We start from the raw sequence: 24,948 nt of genomic DNA, 5'->3' as shown, positions 1-24,948 counted from the left end.
GAGTCACAACCCACAGGTTGAGGACCACTTCCTTAAATGAACCCCTGATTTTCATTTAAGATGCTTCAAGGTTATAAATTCTTTCTTACTCAGAAGCAATTCTAGCCTCTGTGGCCTGTAGAACACCTTAAGTCTTCTTTAACACCTCTGTCAAGAGTAACAGCTTCTATCTTCCCAGAAAGAAAAATGAAAAATACTGTTGTTGTTCTTGTTTTTGTCACAAGTGCTTGTACTTTGTCTATGCTTTTGGTAAAGGATCAGGGAAAAGGCTAGGTGTTATGTGAAGTAGTAAGAGAAATGATTAAGCTCTCCATAAATCTAAAACAAAAAACAAAAAACGTTACACATTTCCACTTTGTTTGTATAGTTGATCCTATTTTATTTATGTATGTTAGGTATTAAGGTATGGTAAAATCTAACGCTCATTTGGGGTTGCCCATACTCACATGGCTGTGTGATCATCCGTGGGGTCATGAGTGACCTACCATGATCATGTCCTGAAAGGAGAATGACGCTCCCTTCCTCAGCAGCAGAAAGTCGTCAATAGTTCCTCTGATTGTGGGTGCCCTGAAATTCCTCCCCACATCCATGCTGGACTTGTGACTTGCTTTATCATATAGGAGTCTTTCCTAGGTAAACCCTGCAGGTGCAAGATGATGCACGCAACCTCTATGTTGTGCCCAGACATTAGCAGTTTGTAGCTCTCCAATGATTACTGAGGAGGTAGTTGTGGGTAAATATGAACAATCTACATTGTATGAAGGTCTAAAACACTCAAAGAATAAAAACTTTATTTATAATATATAATGTTTTTCTTTATAGCTATAGCTCTAATCCAAATTTTGTCCAGTAGATTCTTAGCGCCTCTTAGCTTGTTCTGGAAGAATATGCAAGATTTGTATGGGTGTCTTTGCACATCAGGACTATGATCATATTAAATGTCATGTCAAACATGGAAGCTGTACCACAATGTCAAGTACAGACATGGCCTGACAATGTTTGTTAGGAAATGATATATTTAAATTCCCAAGTAAGGTTGATATCATGTGATGCTTTGGGGCAAGCAAGCTACACTCAGAGTCTGAGCTTACATATCTTACAAAGGCCTACAATTATGCTAACATTACAGCAGATTGAGAACAGCTGAACTGTTTCTTGTGGACAGTGTTTATATTCAAAATATTCTGTTAACTTGAACAGTATTGTTATTATTAGGATTATCATAGCTGGTTATAAATAAAGTATTCTCATATACAGAATCCTTTCTAAAGTATTCAATGGCAGAGCTACTAAGTAGAAATTTAATCTTATTATGAAGCTGTTTATTCTTACTAAATAATCATCATGACTGTTTTCATTACATTCAAATTAAATAAAAATTTTGTATCTGCACGTGGACAGGTCAAAGGCCAGTAGCTGCTTGATGCATACAGATCCTCAGAGTCTCAGTTCCGTGCTGGTTCCCTCAAAACTGCCCGGAATGGCGTACACTGCAGACGAACAATGCCAGATTCTCTTTGGGCCTTTGGCTTCTTTCTGTCAAGAGATGCAGGTAATGGTCCTAGGAAGCTTGAACTTTAATCTCTCACATTCATTGTGTAGAATGAATCATTGGTGGAGGGGATGACCTTATTTTAATATGTGTTGATCTAAATCATACCAATTCTCAAAAGAAATTTCTGAGAAAAAATAGTGTATTTGGGCAATTCCACCCAACTCTATAACCTGCCTGAAGGCCCCATAATCCTCTCCTGCCTTTCTGCCCTGCATCTGACCCACTTTATTGCAAATAGGGACCCTAGACTTGTACTACTTCCCTGTAACCTGTACTGATAATTTATATTTTAGGGGTCAGTAGGGGAACTTTTCCATTCTCCTGCTCTAGCTCCCCAATAAATGACACAGAATTATTAGATTTATTAATAACCCTTAGGGTCAATAACTGAACAGACATCCTTTTATACTAAGATAGTCTGGCTACTTCCCAGCCATATGCCCCAAGAGACTTGCCATATTGGTCCTTTTGGGGATGTTTCTGTTCCATCATGCCATGTCCTTTCTATACATCTCTCCTTCCTTTTCTCTCTTCCCTCCTCCTTTCTCTCTCCTCTCTACCTGTAGTCCCTACCTGAGACCCCTAGACTGGGAACAGAAGTTATACCTGCCTATCTCCTCTGCCCAGAATTGGCTTCTTTATTAACAACAACAACAACAACAAAAAAGCTTCTTTATTGAAAATCAGAGATAATTGGGGAGCAATGTTTACTCAACTTTGATCAGTGTCCATGACAATGCCCTCATCTCCTGGGCAACCATATCTTGGGGCCCAGAATTCCGCATTTGAATGCACAGAGCACCAGACCAACCTGCAACATTCTCTTCATTTTGTCTAAATAAAAAGGCTCTTCATACAACAATAAACAATACTAAGAACAATTATGAAACCTAGCATGTAAGAATTACATTCATAGTGTCTAATCCATTTGTATGTGACAATTTAGGAGAAAATACTCTATTATCTACCCTATCCTCCTGAATTTAAAGTTTTGTACTTAAGTCATTTTCTATCATAGTTTTTATTTATCAACCTAAATAATCTACTTAGAACAAAAATGTATTTTTTAAAACATTTTTATAAATCCTAAACTTAAGCTTAATGGTAAGACAATAGCTATTTGGTCTTCAACCCCATCAGAGACCTGAGAAGGATAAATATGATCTGAGGAAGGTCAGTCAGAGCGAGCAGCTTCCAGGATATAGAAATGAAAGAGACAGCTGGCTGCCTGGGCAATCACCCAAACTTGGGGCATCATCTTTAGCCTACTGGCCCCAAATATCTGACAATCTTTTTTTTTTTAAGCAGGAGTAACCCTCCTATTTTCTTTGCATATTGGAAGATAAAGCAATAAGGCAAAGTTTCATAATTGTTAAATGGGCAAAATGTAATAAAATGATATTTGGATTATGTAATTGTGGTAGAAGAGTCATCTATCCTTAAACATAAAGTGTTAAAATATTTGTTATTAAAAATAATTTGGGGGGAGGGGGATGAGTCTTTCAACCTAAATCTTCACTGTCCCCAGTGGAACCTTATTATACTTTTTTATTTTCTATTTGCTTAGTTTACATTATTATTTGTCACAAACTCACTTGGATTGCCATAGGTTCTTTTAATTTCTGAATATTTGACTGTGTAGGAGATTTTTAAAAAAAATAAGTCATGTTTCTCAGTATTATAAGATAATGTCCTATTTTAAGTTCAACATTGCTCAACTAAGTTGTTTCAATTTCTGTGTGTCCAGAAATGTTCCTTTTTCACTCTTCCAATTTTATATACACAAACCCATACACAAACACGTGAAAACTATGTAACCTATTACATTTTTAGCATTCATTTTTAGCATCTCCTTTTTGAATGTCTGCTCGAACCCAGGCTCGGGGTCACATGTTTTTAATTAAGAAGCCTAATAGTACAGGACTCATCATCATTACAGCTTCGATTGCAGCTCCAGTCTGCTCTGCTGGCTGAAGTTAACCACAGACAGCATCTAAGTGAATGAAAATGGGGGTGCTATCAGAAAGCTTCACTGGCAAAGAGAGTTGGCTAGTCCCCAGTGGTTTACTAAACTCAGCTATAGGGTTGAAAATGTAAGCACTTACTATTTTCTAATCTACCTAGATTTAATGTGGTCCCTTTTCACGTGGATCATAGAAACACGTAACATGAAGCCACATATGTGCATTCTGCTTTTTGCTGCAGTCATCATATATGCAAATCTGTGCGTAGTAAACCACAAAGACTGTATTCTAAAGCCTCCTTTACCATCTGTATGCTGTTTAAACAGTGATTAAATTGTGTTCTCTTTTGCCCAGATATTTGCCCCTCTCGTGGTTCTGCATTATGTATGAAGAGAAAGTCTACCCTTTGGTTTCATTTCCCATGTTTACTTTTTTATTTGAATATTTTGCTCATGGTAAATTTTGCTCAATCTGAAAATGGCAACTCACGTTGAAATACATTTTCACTCTGTAGGATGTGTGGCTGACATCTGCTTTCTCGACTTTCCCAAGGCATTTCCTTTCTTTTTGTGCTGGTACTTCCAACATAGTCGTGTGTTTTGTGAAATTTGGTAGGAAGTGCTTAGTTATCATTCCTTTGACTACACTTCTATCCTTCCACTACATTTCTATCCTTCCACTTCTGTCTTCTCTCTCCTCATAGTCCTACTAAACATGTGAAAATTAGGATGGCCACACGTTTCCTTAGCATTTTAATATTCTCATTCATTCATTCATTGATAATCAATAATCCCACTTCCTTTATTTTCAGGTTTACTGACTATTTTCTATGTAATCTCTTCTGAGTTTAAGTCTATCTCACACTTTTATTTACTTCACATTGTGTTTCTCTTTTCAATGTAAAGTGTCTCTTGCTGTTGCCTGTCACACACTTTTCTTTCACCTCACTGAATATATTTATAATGCCAGCTTAAAGTGTGAAAACTGCAACTATGTTTCACCTCAGGGTAGTATGGTTTCATTTTTCCTTTGGAAAGTATCATCCTTTACAACATCTTCACAGATAATTAATATCTAATTGCATAGTAGAAATTGTGATCTTATGTTTTAAGCAAGGGTAAGCACACTTTGTCCTAGGGAGTTAGCTGCTGGAATTGTAAATTAAAATCTTACAGAAATGTCATCATGAATATTAGCTCACATAATCTTTACAGCTGGGATCAGATTGCAGTGATAGCATTAAACAGGGGCCATATGGCCCAAAGTCATAAAATATATAATATATGTTACTTTTTAGAAAAAAAAGTGCCAACTCTGTTGTCTATGCTAGATTCTGTTTTATTCCACAAAAAATAACGTGTTTGTTTTTTATCCTTTTATTACTTTTTTCTCTTATTCACAGTCAATTAAGTTAATTAGATTTAAACTAGACACTTTGCATCGTCTGCTACAAATCAGGCTTCTCCTGCCTTATGTAGCATTTATAGTGTGTTCTGTGCATTCACTGAGCCAGCGTCACTAACAGGAAGCTGCTCTTAGTCCCCTCCCCTCCAGGGTTACGTCTTTAGTGATTTGACCACCCAGAATCTGCATCTATGCTGGCATACATTTCACCATCATTCCTTGATGCCAGGCTATGACCAAGAGCATCTGTCTGGTCAAAACTATAAAGAGAACCAACTAGCTTTGTTCAGTTCCTTCAGTTTTGTGTTCATGCCCCAGAGCACTGGGAACTTGATTTTGCTTGCTGGGAATTTGTCATTCCTAGAAGGAGTTTTTGTTTTGTTTGTTTTAATTCCAAATGTTCTCTCTTGCAAATATAAATATTTGTTTCTTCTCGTTTTTTTTTTTCGTCGAGACTTCATTATGTAGATATTGGCAGCTCCATTCAGTTCTTTTTACTCGCTGACTTTTTTTTCATACTTGCTGATGTCTTCTGCCAAAGAGTCTTTTGCAGTTACTGCATTATTAACTCACTGTGCATGCCCCGTGTTTTGCCTTTAGAGCCTTGATTACATTATTCAATTCCCTAATATTAAAACTTCTGTATTAATACATCTGTCTCTACTAACCCTGAAAAACAGGAGGAGTGGGAATGGTGAAGAGGAAAATGGCAAACTTCAGTGACAAAGGCACAACTGTGTGCTGATAGGAAACATTTCCAGCCAGTGAGCTGCATCCATAGTGCTGCTTGCCCCAGGAAGAAGCTTTACAGCGGAGAACTCGCTTCTCTTGACTGCCGCCTTCTGTTGTCTGCTTGCTTAGATTTCCCCTCATTTTCTTGGACTTTCTACATGGCATGGCTTCTCAGTCCTCAGCTAGGATATCATATTCCATTTTCCTATGGAAGTGACATCACGTAGAAGTGTCGTTTGTCCACTTTTTTTTTTTATGGTAAACAGATTTGTGTTTGCTTTGAATAGTTTTTGAAGGGAACTTTAGCTTAATTTAGTAATTTAGGTTGACAGTTTTTTGGGAGTGGGATAGGGTACGTATTTAGGTTTTGTTTTTGCCTGAATATAGAAGCTATTCCTGTCCTCACATTGGTTCAGTTTTTCCTTTTGTTTTATTTTGCTTTTGTTTTTGTTCTATTCTGTTTCTTGAAAGAAAACCATCACTGCTGTTTGGGGTTTTATCGTAGACTTTCACAAATTTCGAAGGATCATTTTCTGAGGTTTTATAAAAGTAATATGTTGGCCAGCAAAAAGGCTCAGCTGATAAAGGAGCTTGCTAGCAAGCCTGACATGTGGAGCAAAATCCCCAGTTTCCACCTGTGGAAGGAGAGAACCAAGACCCACATGTATGCAGGTGCCCTGCCTCAGACAGATCAATGAGGAAATAAATTATAGAAAGAAGGTTAACATGCTTTATATGAATATACAGAACACAGATTTAAAATTTTGTTTTCTGGGTTTGATTACATTATTCATTTCCCTAATATTAAAAGTTAGGAAAAAGCACTTGCCATTCATTGTGAACTACATTTTCTTTCATTGTTTGCTCTGTCCAGCCTGTATATAAATCTAAGTTTAAAATATAGTAATAACTAAAATACTTGTTCTTAACATTCCAGCCTAACAATGGCATCCAACATATGATGTGTTTAGACGTGTGGCCTCTCATTCCTTTCTGTGGAGAGTTTGTGTGGGCTGAGAGAAGAGATTTAAAATGATTCATCTGAGGACAAGAGATGTTTTTCGTAGTAAGACAACCAGTTTTTAGCTTGTCTGGTAATCATATACTAACACACTATGTGACTGAAAAGATTATTTTTAAAACACCATTCCACAAATGGACTATATTTGCAATAATATATTGAGCTACTGAGATTGTATTTCAGAGGGAAATCTGCTTAAAAACAAGGAGTTACAAAACTAAGAATGAATTACTACTTGGATGTATATGATTTCAGATCACTTAATTCGACAGAAATTTGAAAATATTTTAGTGGCACCATTTGCTACAAACAAAAATTTATGGTATTTATACATGGAGAGCTAACGTCTCATTTAAATGTATACTAGCGTGTATGTGTGCATGCCTATGTAAAAACATATTTGAAATAAATAACTGATATCATATTGCGTGCTTGAAGGGACATTTTCTCATTCTAGAAGATTAAATCATGAATATTGCTGTGTTGTATATTTGTGTTTAGATGATCCAGGCAAAGTGTTTGAAGTACTAAATTTTTTTAAATATAAAACTAAGAGATCTTCCCCAACCAAGTTTAAGAATATAATTTGTTGCTGTGTGACCTAGGAAATGCTGTGTCCTAATGTCACACCCTACCTTCCTCCTTAGGAAATGCAAATGAACATGCAACACTAAGACCTCACACCTGACACATTCCACTATTAAAGGCTCAAACAGTCTGTATCATTCCTTCACTTGCTTTGGAGAGGTCAGCTTGAAGTGAACCGGCATTCTTCAGAAGAGGGAGACCATAGGTTACTTACCACCGGTCTCTTAGACCTGCAGAACACAAAGTATCCAGGAGATCCTCTGGGCATGATTTATGATAACCCGTTATGCTTATCTTGAAGAGCTGCCAACTTCGCTGTTTATGTTCTCAGTTTTCCAGGGGGATTGATTCGAACACCTGCTGTACTGCTGTTTTGAAGCGCTAACTGCTGATAGTTGAGGTCAGGATTAGGACCACCCATGGTGGTCAGCTCTGAAATGGTAGTGTAGATTTGCTCTTCTCTTCGGGTGACTGAAGAAGAAGCTAACTAATTTTTGTTTTAATATAAAAGAACTCTATAGAGTAGAAGTAAACCCATCCTTTGTTGGGAGTACAGCATTTGACTCATTTTCATTTACATGAAAGGGTAAAATATTTAGGAACTAAAACGATGAAAGGGTAAAATATTTAGGAACTAAAACGATAAAGCCTGAGATATATTCACCTATGTATGAATGAATCTATAAAAAGCATTCAGGGATTTTCAAGGACCTAATATATCACAAAGCCACAAGATTATTCATATTTTTAAAAGTATTTCCTAGGTGAATCTTGGGAAAGAGATCTGTACAAGTGTTAGATTAAACCATATTCAAAATAATATAAGATATATTTGCACAAGATATTTTGGTGTGATGATTTTTTTTTCTCCATGGAAGAAAAATAAATTATACCTCCCTCCCAGTATACTAAAAGTTTAGGAAATTACAAACAATTCATAGGTCTGAAACTTTTTTCCATTAATTTATTTATTTATTCACCTTGCATCCTGATCGCAACCCCCCTTCCTCTTCTTCTCCCAATCCCCCACACATACTCCTCAGCTTTCAAATCACTGGCAAATGGTGCCCTTTTTCCTACTTACATGGCATCTTTAGTCTTACCTGTTTCTTTCCCAACTTCTTTGGAAAAAAGAAGCAGTATACAGGCACAATTTCCTCTGTGGAATTGTGCAGTATACAGTGTATATTACCTTCCTCATCTCTTTCTTCACTCTTTTTCTTTATTAATTCTTTCCAGTTACATGCTTCCAAATAAATTGTGAATCTTTTTTCTATGTCTGTGAAGAACTGACTTAGCATTTAGATTGGCATGGTTTTGAATTTGTAGATTGCTTATTAAGACTGCTATTTTCACAGTATTAAACCCTACCAAACTCTTAAGCAGAGAGAGGTGTTTCCACATTACTTTCAGTTGTACTGGGGACATCCATATTGGAGTGTAGAGTCGAAACTGGCAGGGAAGAAAATGAGTTTGCACTCTTGGTGGCTGTGCACAAAAGCGTGTTTTTTTTTTTTTTTTTTTTTTTTTTTTTGTTTTTTTTTTTTTTTTTTTTTTGGAGAGATGCCTATGTATGTGTTCTTAATGAACTGATCAGGAGTCTCCCAACCTAAAGGGGCTTAAAAATATAAAGGAAAATCCAGCTGAGGAGGAGGTAACAGAGGGGAGCAGAGGGCAGCGTCTGGAAGCAGCTGGAGGGACTGGTCCTGGAAAATGCAATTGAAATCTTGCTACTTAGTGGGAAAGTCATGGAACCAATATCTCTGGATAGGGCTAATCCCCACTGTTGGATCGTGGGAAGATAAGAGGTGCTCTCTTCTCCAGCTTCTTCAGTCTTTTAAAGTTTTCATTGACCTCTGCTGACACTCTCTTCCCCCCCCCCATTTCCTTAGAATTATTTTAGTCACACCATATCTAGCTGTATAATGTTTTTAAAATTACCATTTAAGTTTTCCCTGGAAATTTTGCATTTCAAAGTCCTGAAATATATTTGGACCTAAGTAAAATGACTGATAATGATTGACTGATACCTGCACAGAGTTATGTATGGGTCAAGCCTGTCTGTATTAATTGTGAGTTCTAACCATAAAGGAAGTCATATGCATGAAGAGGTGTTGGGAAAAGGGTGCTGAAAGAAGTAACACGAATAGAAACAAAGACGACGGACATCAGAAGAAGGGGAAAACAGGGAACAAGTCAGGAGCCTGCCACAGAGGGCCTCTGAAAGCTCTGCCCTGCAGACTATCAAAGTAGATGCTGAGATTTACGGCCAACCTTTGGGCAGAGTGCAGGGAATCTTATGAAAGAAGTGGGAAATAGTAAGACCTGGAGAGGACAGGAACTCCACAAGGAGAGCAACAGAACCAAAAAATCTCAGCACAGGGGTCTTTCCTGAGACTGATATTCCAACCAAGGACCATTCATGGAGATAACCTAGAACCCCTGTACAGACATAGCCCATGGCAGTTCAGTGTCCAAGTGGGTTCCATCGTAATGGGAACAGAGCCTGTCTCTGACATGAGCTCATGCATGGGCTGGTTCTTTGATCACCTCCCCCTGACGGGGAAGCAGCCTTACCAGACCACAGAGGAAAGTCAGCCAGTCCGGATGAGACCTGATAGACTAGGATCAGAAGGAAGCAGAAGAAGACCTCCCCTATTAGTGGACTTGGGAAAGGGGCATGCATAGCGAAGAGGAAGGGAGGGTGGGACTGGGAGGGGATGAGGAAGGGGTTCACGGGGGATACAAAATGAATAAAGTGTAATTCATAAAAATAAATAAATAAATAAAATAATAAAAAAAGAAACATATAAGGGCTGGGGCTAGAGCTTAGTAGTGGGGTTCCTACCTAAGATGCTCAAGGCCTTGAGTTACATGACAAAAATAGAAAAATAAAAACAAAGTGTTTAATTCTTTTAGCCAGGTTCCTTATCAAGGCATATATGTAGGATTTTTTTTTTAGCTAAAACATTTCCATTATAAGCTATATAATTTTTTATCTCTCTGTGATTTATCAAAACATTTTTAAGATTTAAATTAAAATTTATTAAACAGAATTTCTACAGTTATATATAAAGTTTTCTATCCATATAGATAATCTATGTACTGTTTTATTATCTTTAATATAATTAAAATACATAAAGCATATTCTCATCAAATACATTTCTATTGAATCAGAATAACTGAACCTACTGACCTAAACTCAAAGCTATGGCTCATTCCACTTCCGACATTGTGCCCCCTTTGCAGCATGTTATCTGCACTGGTCTGTGGTGCCAAGTGGAAGGAGAAGCAGATTGCAGGACCAAGCTTGACCCGCCAGTGGATGGGACTGACTGTGACCCTGGCAAGGTGAGTCTTTGCACTGCCTACAGTAAGTAGGAATATTACATGCAATGGCAAACTTACATTTCCTACCGACAGCCACATACACATTCATCTTAGCGTCAGGCAGATAGTTTTAGTAGGCTAAAATGCTAGTATTTCATCTTTCTTTAATTGTAATTTATATTTTCTTCATATGAAAGATTTTTGGTTAATGTTAAGATGTTTAATTTTCTCTTGATATTGATTACTATCGTGTTCACAGTCAGATATAAGTACTACTATACCTCAAAAGTGAACTCGTGATCTTTTATGAGTCAAATACACAGAAAAAAAAAAAAACACACAGATAATCACATCATGCTAAACTTTCCCACAGCACCAGTACACTCTTTAAATTGTGTGGGGTTTTTTTTCCTCAAGAGTTCAGCTGTCACAGAGACTGACCAATAATTTTCTTTTTTGTTGTTGTTATATTTGTCTATTTTAGGTACCAGGATTATACTAGCTTCACAGGAAAATTTGGAATTGAATCTTCCTTTTCCACCCTATTAACTGATTCGAGGATGTTAATATTAGTTCTTCTCTGAAAGTCTAGTATAATACTGCACTGTAACCATTTGGACCTGGGTTTTTGTTGTTGTTGTTATTGTTTGTTTGGCTTGTTTTGTTTAGGCAAAGATTCCTTTTAATTATCCACTTTATCTTGGTTTGATTTCAGTAGATCATATGCATCTAGAAATTCATCCATTTCTCTTAGACTTTCCACATCAGATGTTTAACACCAACACTCCTCAAATTATTTCATAAAATAGAAATTTGATAGCATTACTGTTACTGTAAACAAAAACCCAGAGAGGTCTCGTATTAATGATATAATGTCACCCCTAAATCTTTGGAACAGTTGTGTCGAAGAAACAGATGTCCCATATACTTTTCTGAAATTACAGAAAAGTATAGGCTGTCTATACTATACCTATAAATGTAGATGTGACTATATACAGATATCTTTTTTTTTACACCAATAGAAAATAAATTGAAAATATTATAAAGAGTTAACTGTTAATGCAGGCCCTACCCTTGGCGAGGCATTATTGACAATGGATTGTTGGTAGGGGTATGGCCACTCAGATATTCTGCTGGGATGGGACCACACCTGTGTGTTAGCCATTTAAAAATAATGAAACAGAGAGAGAGAGGTGAGAACATGAATCTGAGAAGAGGATATGCTTAGAAAGATATAGGTGAACTAGAGGAGGAAATAGGAGGTAGATAGGAGCATATTTCATTGTATACATGTATTAACTTCTTAAAAATATATTCTGAACCATTCAAAGAGGAGAAGAATTGATACAGAAGATTTAGGAAACAATGGTGACTTGATATCAGCATGAATTTCTATGATGTCTTTAAGTAAAAGAGGAAAAAAACTACACATTATTTAAATCAGAACTTTAAGCATTTTGTCACTTTAATTAGAGAATGGCCTCCTGGCAGACACTTCTGTGAAATATCAGTCAGTTGCTTATAGACTAGGGCAAGTATTTTTCTATGAGATCGTATGGAGAATGAAGATGGAAGTCTGTTTTATTTTTTGTCAGATTATAAACAGAGATACAGCACTGTGGGTTGATCAGGAGCATCTCATGACATTAATCTGAGTAACTTATTGCTGGAGGAGGGGCAATAAGTTTGATCCTCCTGGGTACACTGCAGAGTCGCAGAGAGATGCCTGTGCCACCAGCCAGGAGCCCTCCAGCATCACACAAGTCACTCATCTAATTCGGCGCTTCATTTTTGTAATCTGAATTCTAAATATTTTCACTATAATACTTTTCTTCTCCTATTGTTAAGAATAATCTACAGTCTTGAAATCCGGAATGTAATTTTTTCTCCTTTTAGCCAAAACTATAATTACTCATCAAAGGTAAAATGTTTTCTTTTCCCGTGATCCTGCCAGTGCTGTTCTTCTGCAGGTTTCTTAACATTCTGCATTTGCACATGCGTGATGAGCATTCCGGTTTCTTGGACTGTGTGAGTTCATTCCATACCTATGTGTCTCAGATATTGTGGGAGTCCTCCTTCAGAAGACTTTCAAACTTGTTACATTACTGCTAATCTTAAATGCCTTTGGTTAGCATGTAATCTCACACCAAATGCTATGAGCTTGGCAGATGGTGCAAAACAAGGAACAGAGCCGGGAATTTTCAGTTTGTTGTGCCACGGTGATGGGAATTAAGTGGTAGAAGTGCTGCCTTGTAATTGAGTCTGAAAAGCCCCCCCCACAGGATTCTATTAGTTAAATGATTTTGAAGGTGGACGTTTATACACCATTTTAGATGTCATTTTATGAGGTCATAGAAACAACCTGTTTCTTTTTACACTATCACCGTTTACCATGTCTATCCTTTTTTATTAACAATGTGGAAAACAGTGAATTAGTAAGCCATGTAGCATGAAACAGCAAGTAGGTGGGTTTTCTCTTATTCGCAGCGTTTGCTAAGAATGGAGAGAGAAGAAAGGAGGCTTAAACAGCAACTTGGAATTAGACTTCCTTGAAAGATTCATTCTAACCTAGTAATTTACCTTCCTGCACGGAGACACTTGAGATTGCTGGGCTCATTGACTACAGGAAACAATGAAGACTTCCACACCCTGACAGTCACCAGGTGTGTGTGCAGAGACCTCCTGTCTGCCCTGCCCCTCTCCCCGTTTCTCCAGGGAGTCCAGAGGGTACACCCTCGCAAGAGGATGGTCCTGCCGCTTTGATATCTTCATCCTCCACCAGTCCTGTTCTCCCAGTCCTCCTAGGCAGGTCTTCATAAACATTTGGCAACACAGAAATCCTGCCAGACATTGGAGAGCACCTCTTGCCGCAGAGACGATCAGTGTTATACATAGTCTATTGATGTTTTAGTCAGTCAAACTGAGTGTGTAGAGAAGAGAATTTTGACCATTCAAACCACGTGTCACATTTATTTCTTGAGGTTAAAAAGTAGCAAACATGATGTACAAAATATGGTGCTACCAAATGTATGAAACATGTCGCTAGGAATGCTTTTTTTGGTAATTTATTGTGTAATAATGTAAGCAAAATCGCAAAATCGATGCTTTCCCTAGCAAGAAAACAGCACTACAAAGCGGAAAAGCAGGTCCTTCTCCTGTGATGCAAAAAAAAGACCTTGTTGTCTGCATGGTGACAAACCTTAGCTATCATGTGACAGTTTCCTTAAATATCACTGGTTTGTGTGTGCATGCTGGCTTGCAGAACTGTTCCCGTTTTTCTTCATATGCCAGATGTGATCTAGTATAAATTATATGCAGGCTAAGTCCAAGCGCTTTCCAGAAGACTTCCAGTCTCCTGAGAACTCTCGCCCAGCCTGTCAGTGCCAGCTTGCTGCTAAATGGGCGAGGATCTGTGATATGCACCAGGGAAAAGTAAACACCCTTCAAGCAGGCCAAGAAGTGTGACTGGCTCAAGTCTGACAGTTTTTGTACTGGGACTTTTCCATGGCTGCCAGAACATTATCGAGTGGTTTAAGCTAGCACGTAATATACAAGTTTCTGCACTGACCACTCTTTCCTGTTTTTCCTTTTCCCAATTGCATTTTCACATAAAACTATAGTTTAATTATGAACAGATTTGCAATACCTCCTAAGAGGTCGAATCAAAATTCTTACGTAACAAAAATATACAGAAAGTGATAAATCTTGATTGTATCAGCAGTTCTCAGCCTTTCAAGTGGGTCACCTAAGACAATCAGAAAACACGGATATTTACATTGTGATCCATAACAGTAACAAAATTACAGTTATGAAGCAGCAAAGAAAGTAATTGTATGGTTGACAGTCATCCCAACATGAGGGACTGTATTAAATGGTCACATTAGGAGGCAGAAAACCACTGACTTATATAAATATCAACTGAGTATAAGCTATATTATATAGCGTTGTTTTCTAAGCTGTTTTCTCTAAAAGTAGCCAAAAAAATCCTCAAAAATACTTTTAAATCATGACATTAAAATCTGAGTGAATGGAACTTTGCTTTGTGAAAACACATTAGCATTTGTGATGGCTTTGATCAGCTTTTCTGATTACTGTGGCAACCACTAAGGATCCCTTTTGCATTGTGCTCTGTGCTCTCGAATATGGCTTTATGCTGAGTAAGATTCCTTTGCACTTTCAACATGAGCAAGATGAGACCCAGAGCATTTCTGTACTTTCTTCAAAATCCTTTTCAAATCTTGTCCCCCCCACACACACACTTGGTGCAGCAAGCCATCCAGGGCCAGAAAGATCAACTTTCCCAGCTTTACTAATTTATAATCACTGATCTAAATGGTCCTAATAATGTAACATGTTATTCATGATATGATGTTGTGGCCTTGTACCTGTTTCCCGTGTCCATCATCTATGTGATCAGTTTTCAGAGGAAATTATAGTATTCTTCTCTACCCATTCTATCATTCCCCAATAACCATAGAAATAACTATTCTTGTCAACCTACCCTATCATTCTTCAAAACCCATAGAGGTAACCCATTCCTTGGCTATTGATTTAACTTCATGAAAAACACACATGAATTAAAAAAAATAAGCCAAATTTTCCCTTTCATTCTCATGGTAACACTTCCCAGTTAAATTAGGTACAGAGTTTGAAACTGAAATGCAGAATTCCACGACCAAATCGCTCAGGCCTTTTCAAATACACTTGACTGTCAGATGAAAGTTTACAATGTAGTCTTAGAGGGAACTCTAAAGTTTGCTGAAACATATGCTTCAGCCTAGTTACAGAGGAATAATTGTTGCTGTTTATTCATACTTAAACATGGCTGCATTGGAATCTTTTCGTTTGGGGGTTTGTTTCTCTGATTTCCTCTTTTATTTAGTTTCACAGAATGTGTTAGCTTTTCTTTTCTGCTTTTGCAACCTCAGGTCCCCTCTCCACTGATTCTATTCTTCCTCCCTCACAGCGCTGGGTTTTCTGCACTGTGATAGCCTGTCTTGGAGCACCGTTTTCATGCCGTGACTGTTAATGACACCAGAGCTACAAGAGTGGGCCTCAATACTGCAAGTGTCAGCTAACTTTTCTCTTTTGCAGTGTTCATGTTTGGTACTTGGGCTGCCGTAGACCTAACTGACTTGCATTCATTCCAGTGACTGTATAAACCAGTGAATGATTTTCAGTTGTGCCCTGATTTGTTCACCTAAGACATGACTTTTGGAATAGTGGTGTAAGGCTGGAGAATGCACCCGCAGGACCCCTGCACCCGAGCAATTGGCTGGAGAGTGGAGCACGTGGAGTTCCTGTAGTCGAAGTTGCAGTTCTGGGGTCAGCAGTCGAGAGCGCAAGTGTCCTGGGTAAAGTCACAGCTCCTGGTTTGGGGGAGGGCATATGGCCAGCAGATTCGAAATACAGAGCTTTTACCATCCGTAGATCATAATGGACAACAAAAGAAACTGTTACGACTGTACTACTGCCTCAAATTGCTTACCAAAAATAAAAGCTCTCCTTTAAGAAGAGAACAATGATTAGGCTTTCTAAACATGAATAATGAATCTACAAAAGGAGACTATTCATGAGTAAGTCAAAGGAAATGCACTTAAATGAACAGGATCGACATTGCAAGAATCAAGAAACAGTCAGAGGGAGTAGGAGGAAGGCAAGGGGATGGTGGGACTTCAGAAAGGCAAAGGATGAGAGCAAAGTTAACATAAGCTAAAGATAAAAAACAAAAACAGAAAGAACAAAGAAAAACTCGCTTTAGGTCCATGAACTGCGAGGGTCATTAATAGGTCCTCTTGTTCAATGCCTGTACTGCACCTGTAGAGAGCACAAGGAAGTAAGGGTTTCTGCTCAGTCTTTGTGGACCTTCGGACACAGTTCAGTTATATGCAGCAAGAAAGCTTCTGAAATTTTCCTGAAAATATGATCGTAACCATCCTCAGATCCAATTGACCCATGGGAAATTCAGCTTATACAGGTTGCACTGAGGCCTGCCCTGGAATTATGCCTTCTGTTTTATATAAGATCAGTTTTCTCATCCATGAATTTTTGAAGGATAATTTGAACATTGAGGGAAAAAAATGTTTCTTTTTTTTTTTTTTTTAATAATAAGCCTCTGGATGTCCTACTCTCCTTGGCCATTTAGTATGTCTGTGCTTTTAAAGAAACATTATAATAGAAAGGTTATTTTATAAATATGATGGTTTTCACTTTTTAAAGTTGGTGCTTGTGGGGGAAAGGTGAAATTTATTATCTGTACTCTTTTTCTAGGCTAGGTTCTGAAGCAAGGGATTGTAATGGCCCCAGAAAACAATACAGAATATGTGAGAATCCACCTTGTCCTGCAGGTTTGCCTGGATTCAGAGACTGGCAATGTCAGGTCTATAGTGCTAGAACTTCGTACCCACAGCATGTCCTTCAGTGGCAAGCTGTCCTCGATGAAGGTATGGCCACCAGCTGAACGCAAATATGTTTTATAGTACTTGTGCTATTTTACAAATTACCTTGTATTCATTTGTAGACATTCATTGTTTTTTGACTTCACCAGCATATATCAACCACAGAACTAAATATGTTTATTTTAATGTTGTTGTGATCAATGACACTATACCTATTGGAATAACTAAAATAAAAATATAATAATCACATCATACACTGGTTAATATGAGGAGCTGGTAAATATCTCACATTACTGATAGAAATATTAAATGGTGCAGTCACTCTCGAAAGAAATTTGGAAGTTTCTAAAATAGACAAGCAATGAGCAATGGTGAAGCTGAATGCTTGAACACTGGAGTACTGTGCAACCAGTACTACTGACAGATATAAAACTCGATGGATTTCAGGGTGTCACACTAAACAAAAAAACACATAAGGCCGTGTGTTACAGTGTGATCCATGGAAATAACAGTGGCAAAATTACAGAAAGGAAAGTAGATGATTGGTGCCAGGGACTAAGGGTAGTGATAGTGAGAGGTGTGGCAAGAGGCATACTCATGACCTGATGGAATGCTCAAAGCCTTGGCTGTGGCAGTGGGACATACACCCAGTCATTTGATAAAATGGCACAGAGTAGCACACAGTTAGCACCGCACTCAGGTTTTACTATGTATTTAACTGTAGTTATCATGGGGTAGCCTTGGAGGAGGATCCTAACTGAGAAGTTTGTGGGTCATTTCTAAACTATTTTTACAAACTGGAGTAAATCTTTAATTACTTTAAAATGAGAACTTCGAGAGAACTATATGCTGCAGTGTTCTTTTAGAATGATTTCACATCCTGTGAAGACCTGACGTGGGCTTGAGGAGCACTAGTCAAAAATGGGTGGTATTGGCTTCTCTGGCTCCATCGTGCTGCCAGGATTACCTTTACTATTTCTCATTGTCAAGACGGACCATGATTTCCTGTGTTTCCTTAAGTCTGTTTGAAAGCTTACACTCCACTGCCTCGGAGTTTTAAAGCTTTAACTCAGCTTTAGCATATGAGCATACAAAAACAAAAAAAACCACACCACCTCCCTCACCAAAAGAGTAAAATAGTAGATCGAAGTAGTACAGTCTATTCCACAACATAAAAGACTATATATATATATATATATATATGTATGTATGTATGTATATATTTGTATATTACTAAATATAATATATAAACTAATATAACATATAATATAAAATCATATAAATAGACTATATAATGTATATAATATATAAACAGACTATATATAAAATATACATAAACAAAAAATATATATTGTTTTTCATGCCATCTTTCACCTGGGTAAACCCATCATTACCGCGAGTTCAGACTATACAAATAACTCATCAATTTATATTTTCAATCGGAATTTTCCTTTGAGCTTCAAATTTATGTCCACAGCGGATTTCTTGATGTCTCTCCTTGTTACTTGAACGTACTCAGTTCTTCTCATACATTCCCGCTGGCTCCCTTACTGGGATCCATCTCAAAGAACAAAACACTGCTTCAGCTACACAAAGTTAACCAGCCAAGTTTGAAGGATTTTTGTAGCCCCTTTAAACTTCTTTCTGCCTCACATCCATAATCTCTTTCTGCAGTCCTCAGTAGAAGAAGCAAGACAAATTCCATACCATCCTCAGGTACATATATTCACTTGTTTTCAAGCCCTTAGACCATGGATAAAACATTGTACCTTTTAATTCTCAAGCCTTAATCTTACTCCCTGTTTATTTACCTTGAAGTCTAGTGATCTTGGATGAGAAACCCAACTCACACTAGTTTCCATAGGAAACAAGAATTCCCCTGATCATCCAAGTTAGCTACATGTCTCTTGTAAGCATCCCGCAAGCATCATGCAGTATCAGAATCTGGTGCATCTCGGTTCTGTCGAATGTTTGTTCTGAGTATAGTGTTTGGTACATATCAAGCTTTTAGTGAATTTTATTGCATTAATTTGTGCATATTTTCTATAACTCCTATTATAAAGGCTTAGTCAATATGATCATCCACATTAGGAAAACCCCATTATTTGAAGACTGAGGGATTTAACAAAGGTGCATTCATTTGAAGACAAGTTACTCAACGTGAAGTCAGGTTTCCTTCAGATGAAAGGGAAATCAGTCAAATGGGCATCAACATAATGCTTTTAGAAGTCGCAGAGAAGCTGGCTTATCAGGTAAAAGCCTGATGACCTGAGTTTAATCTCTATTACACATGTTGGAAGGTGGGACAGACTCTGAAACATTGCTCTCCATCTTACACACACACATGCATGCACAGACACACACATGTGGACACACACATGCATGTGCCCTTAGTTAATAAAAATATTTAATATAAATCATAATGAATGGAAGAAAGCATGACTTCTAAAGACATCATCAGTAAGTTATACCATTTACATACAATAGATCAGCATTTAAAAATTAAATCTATTTTTAAATGATTCATGAAACAGAATATTGGACATTGTATATGGTTCCATTAGTATATTTGTAATACTGTCCAGTGATCAAATTAAACATATTTACCTTCTTGAACATTTACCTTTTCTTTATGCTGAAATTGTCAACTGTTATTGTCCTGCCTTAGGAAATGTGTGCTCTCTGCTGTCACACAGTCAGACTGCAGATAGCTGCACACCAGAACTGCTTAGCACCCCTTGGTAGACTTTCCCTGTGAATCCAGTCTCTGTCTCCCCAGACTCTGGTAATCACCTTCCTAGACTCAATTTCTTTGAGATCAATTTTCATACTCAAATAGGAGGGAGGTCATGTGATATTTACCATTCTTGCCAGGATTATGTCACATTACACGATAATTTCAAGTTCCATCCATTGTACTGCAAATGACAGGATTTCATTCTTTTTAGCATTATAGAGCGTATTGTCCTGACCCAACCAGTCATTGATATATAATTTATTTCCCTTTCTTGATCGCTGTAAATACTGCTACACTGAGCAGGGGACTGTGAACCCCTCTTTCTCACACCGACTTACTTTCCGTTGACTACATGCTTAGCAGTGGGCTTGCTGGATCATGTGTAAGTTAATTTAATTTTTTCCCTAAACATCCTTACCACACACCCCCAACCAAGTGTGAAAATTCTCTTTTTTCCACATTAATGCAACACCTGCTGTCTTTAGATTTTTTTTTATCATGCTCCTTTCTACTAGAATGAGGTGATATATCAGTGTGGTTTTGAATCACACATTTTTAATCACTTTGAAAAATGGATCAACTGAGTTCAACAGTTTGTTTGATAAATAAAATACACAAAATAAGTTTTCTTCATATCATGCATACTGTGGAAGAAAAACACATGATTTTAGAAGTCCAAAATCTTGATGAGGCATGATACCTTATAATATAGTAGATACATCTGGTTTTTTATGATATATTAACTATAGAAGGATAGCTGGATATAGGGTCTCATTGAGGTAGCAAACATTCCTTGTTATAAAAAAAGCAATTTGTGGTTTTAGTGTTTATGTTTCTGCATCCGCCTTGAACGCTGATCTTCTCCCTCAATCCATGTACAGTGTACATGTTGGAGAGGGCTGTTCCTTTAAATCAAGTCACAGTGCGGGCACGCCAACTACTGGCATGATTCAGGGATCCACTTTGTGTCACAGTCTCTAGGACGGAAGAGAGGGATCAAAGATTTATGACAGCCATAAAGTTAAATTAGAGAAATCGTATTGACAAAATGCGACAGAGGGAAAAATAAAAAGATTCTTTTCATCGGACTCTTTGTTTGGAACATGAATGGAATTTTCACAAGGACTAATTCCTTTCAACCCGTGTATCTGGTTTGCTTCTGTCTCCGATGAAAACTCTAGAAAGAGAACTGCATGTGTCCCTGTTAAAGCGCTGCAGTTATAGCAGCATTTTAAGTCCAGATATCCGACCCACTAAGCACTCTCTGGATAAGCGTACGGTACGGTGAGGTGCGAGAGCACACTGAAGTGCTTTATTGCGGCTTTTAATGGCATCGTAAAGGAAAATTTTAAAACCATGCACATTAAAGGCCACATTCCAACTCCCCCAAATTGTTCAGAGCGGCATTCAGAGGCCACATGTGAAAATTGTTTGAAATGTCCAGTTTTGAAGGCTCATTTAACTGTCTGTCTTCGTTTTTGCAAAGTGATACCCAGTTCCATGCCTCTGGCTGTTATTTGGTATTTATAGAATCCCATCAGCACACGTGGAACTTTACTGAATACATGAGAGCAGTGTCAGGGGCTGTAAACTATTTTCCATCCTATTTATCCAAGTTTAATAAGCAGTCAAGGCCCGGCTGGCATCAAGCCAGGAGAGTAGTAATGTAGCATGGACGTTCTTCTGAAGTTTTGGATTTGATTATCTGCACTATTGGTGTCACCAAATAGTACAGATCCTCTATAAAATGTTTCAAAATAGAAACACTTAGGAAAATGATGCCACTTTTGAGTCTAAGAGGCGAGTGTGTGAAAGCCAGCCCTCCTACTTCATGCTGAGTGGGGCACTGAGGAAGAATGGCAGCGGCTCAAGAATGCCTCACCCTGAATCAATGGTTTCTGCTCTCGATGTCAGGCACAATGACATGATATATGAATAAGCGATGAAGAGACTGAGTTCTACCAACAAATGAGCACTGTGCCTCCTGATCGAATTTCTTATGCATTCACTTGTTGTTTCTGGAAACACAGAACACAGAGACCCTGATGAAAATTGTTTTCCTTCTTTTAGTAATTTTATTCATTTGACAATGTTTGTAAAACATCAAATATTTGTATACTAAAATTTATAAGTGAAAGACATAAAAAACCATTATGTATAAATAGTAATCAGAATTGTTAAATGAGTGAAATACTGACGTATGATTAGAATATGGAAGCTATCATTCCAAAAGACATGGACAAAAATTGGGATGGACCAAATGTATTTCAGGAGGATGCTTGTTATTGTTTTCTGTAATTTTGTGCCAGAAAAATATGCATGAGTATTTGAAGCCAGATTTCTTAAGGTAGAAATTAATGTACACCGGATGCTTCTAAACAGTGTCATCTAATATCATAAGCTTCTCGAATAAATCTACTTTAATGTTGTCTTGCTCAGTTAACATGGGTTATATTTTTACCCAGTAATCATTATGGAAAATATAGAGGTAAAAGTAAAAAAAAAAATTGATGACTTAATTTTCTTCTTTTATCCATTTTGTATGTAGAAAAACCATGTGCCTTGTTTTGCTCTCCTGTCGGAAAAGAACAGCCTGTTCTACTGTCAGAAAAGGTGATGGATGGAACATCTTGTGGCTATCAAGGATTAGATATATGTGCAAATGGCAGGTGCCAGGTAAGATATTCGTAAAGAGAGACTCTACATGCTGAAGTGATACTATGGTTCCACTGTGAAGCCTTATAACATGGTGAAAAGCTTTGAGCAAAGATTCGGGAGAATAGGGTGGTTTACGTATGACTGGGATCTTGAGTAAGACAAATTTAATCTGAAATGCCATGTCCCTGCCTGTATATAGGCGAATTTGAACAACAATACCCACAAATCCCATTATCAGCTGAAAGACTCCGTGGTGTTAAGATATAAACATAGAGAGATACCATTCTAAAAATTGGAACACTGATACTCCAGCCAAGTACCATGCATGGAGATAACCTAGAACCCCTGCACAGATGTAGCCCATGGCAGCTCAGTGTCCAAGTGGGTTACATAGTAATGGGAAGAGGGACTGCCTCTGACATGAACTGATTGGCCTGCTCTTTGATCACCTCACCCTGAGGGAGGAGAAGCCTTACCAGGCCACAGAGGAAGACAATGCAGCCACTCCTGATGAGACCTAATAGACTAGGATCAGAAGGAAGGAAAAGAAGACCTCCCCTATCAGTGGACTTGGGGAGGGGCATGCATGAAGAAGGGGAAGGAAGGGAGGGATTGGAGGAGAGGAGAGAGGGAGTTACGGGGGAGATACAAAGTGAATAAAGTGTAATTAATAAAAAAAAAATGGAACACTTATATGTCAGATCATTCCAGACCAAAGATTCAAACACTCCACTTTTCTAGTTCTCTGTCTTATTCTGAGGCAGGAGTCACAAGATTTTAAAAAAACAAGTCCTACTCATCATATTCAAATAGTTACAACCTTGCTAGGCTCCACCAGTTTTCAAATGCACCCTCCATTGTTAGCAGCAGTCACTGGGTTTGGTTTGCTCCTAAAATCTAGAAGATGTTTTGTTGTTGTTGTTGTTGTTTACATGAACTTGTGTGTTCTTTCTCACCAATACTTAGAAACGAATCTGCTGTCAAATGAGCATGCATAGCATGATGGGAAGATAAAATGCTGTAATGTAAATTTTCTCCTCATAACTGATGCTGTCTCAGGTTGACTTCCCTCACTGTGAACATGGGGAGGGGCTTGGGCGCAAGGAGACATGCTGATCCCCTCAGGAGTTCTGATGCACTGCATTTTCAGAGTTGTCACTTTGCGTGCTGAAAGGAGACCTGTGTTTGTGTGTGTGTGTGTGTGTGTGTGTGTGTGTGTGTGTGTGTGTGTTCAAGCAGCCCCTGGGAGTTCAGTGTGACTACTGATGGCATGGCATCTCTTAGGGGACTGTGTTCTCATGCAAATCATACACATTAAACATGCATAAGGTGATCTGAAAATTAACTTGTTAGAACAATGACCGTTAATTTTGATCTGTATAGTTCTCTGAAAACCCCACAGATTCCCCTAACCCTACCACTGAGAAAATACACAGCCAAACATACACAAGCCATGCATGGGTTGATCAGGGACCCAATGCAGGCTTTAGACTTTTGGTTGGCAACTGGAACCACATACAGCTTGAGTGTTCCACAGCTTCAGCCTTGTCATTCTGCTGTCATGCTGTAAAGCTTAACACTTTGAGTTGTGCAGTACTGTCACACACATTGATAGAATATGACAGTGACTTGAACTACAGTGATACATATAGCTGACTTTATATAGAGTTTGCTTTCAGAAGTATATACTATGCAATTAAACTTGTAATTCATCTCATGACATGAATTTGTTTGATTAGGGTATTCTTAAATAAATTAATTTTTTCAAAATTAATATTCCTAATTGTGTGTGTCAAATAAATGGCTATGCTTTTCATATCACAGTACTGCCCTGATATTCATAGAAATCTATGCTAGGCATTAAAATCATACCATCAAAAACTCTGCACAAATGCTCCCATAAATCTGATTATTATAATTCTAGTAGCATTCTATGAAATGGGATGAGACTTCTGTCTGCATACAAACACATAAGAACTCAGGTTTTGTTTATTTTATTTTTTTAATTCAAATGCATCATTTGGTTAAAGTGTGATGAAAAACATACAGAATGTTCTGACAGCACTCTGAAAACTGGGAATTTGATTAGCATGCTTTTGTTTTTGAATCTCAAAGTGTATAGTAACAAAACTTTCCCTGGAATTCAAAATACAATGAATACAGCTCCAGAATGGAATCTTATCTTGAGTACCCAGTCTACCTCAGTACAGTTTCATTTCCTGCAAAGATAAGGGAGGGTTGGCCTGATCATCCAGTCATTGGATCTCAACAGTACACCAGGAGTGTTTAAGGTATCTGTCTGCCCCTGGTGGAATGGCATTGTCTCCCTAAGCTCTTTGCCCTGTTCTCAGGTCATGTGGGTATACTGTAGTTATGAAATACAAAGACTGCAATTTTCACAGCTTAAGTATTCGCTTACCTTATGTTATCCAAACCCACTTCAACCTCTATCCTAGATTTTATTTTTAAACATTTAAACACAAAGGGCAGATTATTTTTTTCTTAGCCAGGACCCAAGTTTTCCTGACCCCTGCTAGGCGACCTCCTCATATGTTGTGTGT

At 37.9% G+C, this 24,948-nt stretch overlaps 1 protein-coding gene across 1 annotated transcript in view; it reads left to right on the top strand.

Annotated features, from left to right (window-relative positions):
* The window catches only part of Adamts19 (ADAM metallopeptidase with thrombospondin type 1 motif 19), a 209,915-nt gene that overhangs the window by 108,917 nt on the left and 76,050 nt on the right, over positions 1–24,948 (top strand). Inside the window, exons 10-14 of the mRNA XM_021634122.2 lie at positions 1,402–1,552; positions 10,514–10,615; positions 15,818–15,948; positions 16,865–17,037; positions 22,278–22,405. Of these exons, the coding sequence (XP_021489797.1) occupies positions 1,402–1,552; positions 10,514–10,615; positions 15,818–15,948; positions 16,865–17,037; positions 22,278–22,405 (685 nt within the window). The remainder of the gene's footprint in view (positions 1–1,401; positions 1,553–10,513; positions 10,616–15,817; positions 15,949–16,864; positions 17,038–22,277; positions 22,406–24,948) is intronic.

The sequence above is a fragment of the Meriones unguiculatus genome, chromosome 2 (assembly GCF_030254825.1).
Source record: "Meriones unguiculatus strain TT.TT164.6M chromosome 2, Bangor_MerUng_6.1, whole genome shotgun sequence".
NCBI lineage: Eukaryota > Metazoa > Chordata > Mammalia > Rodentia > Muridae > Meriones > Meriones unguiculatus.
The sequence above is the reverse complement of the archived record's forward strand: the minus strand, read 5'-3'. Positions and strand labels throughout refer to the sequence as shown.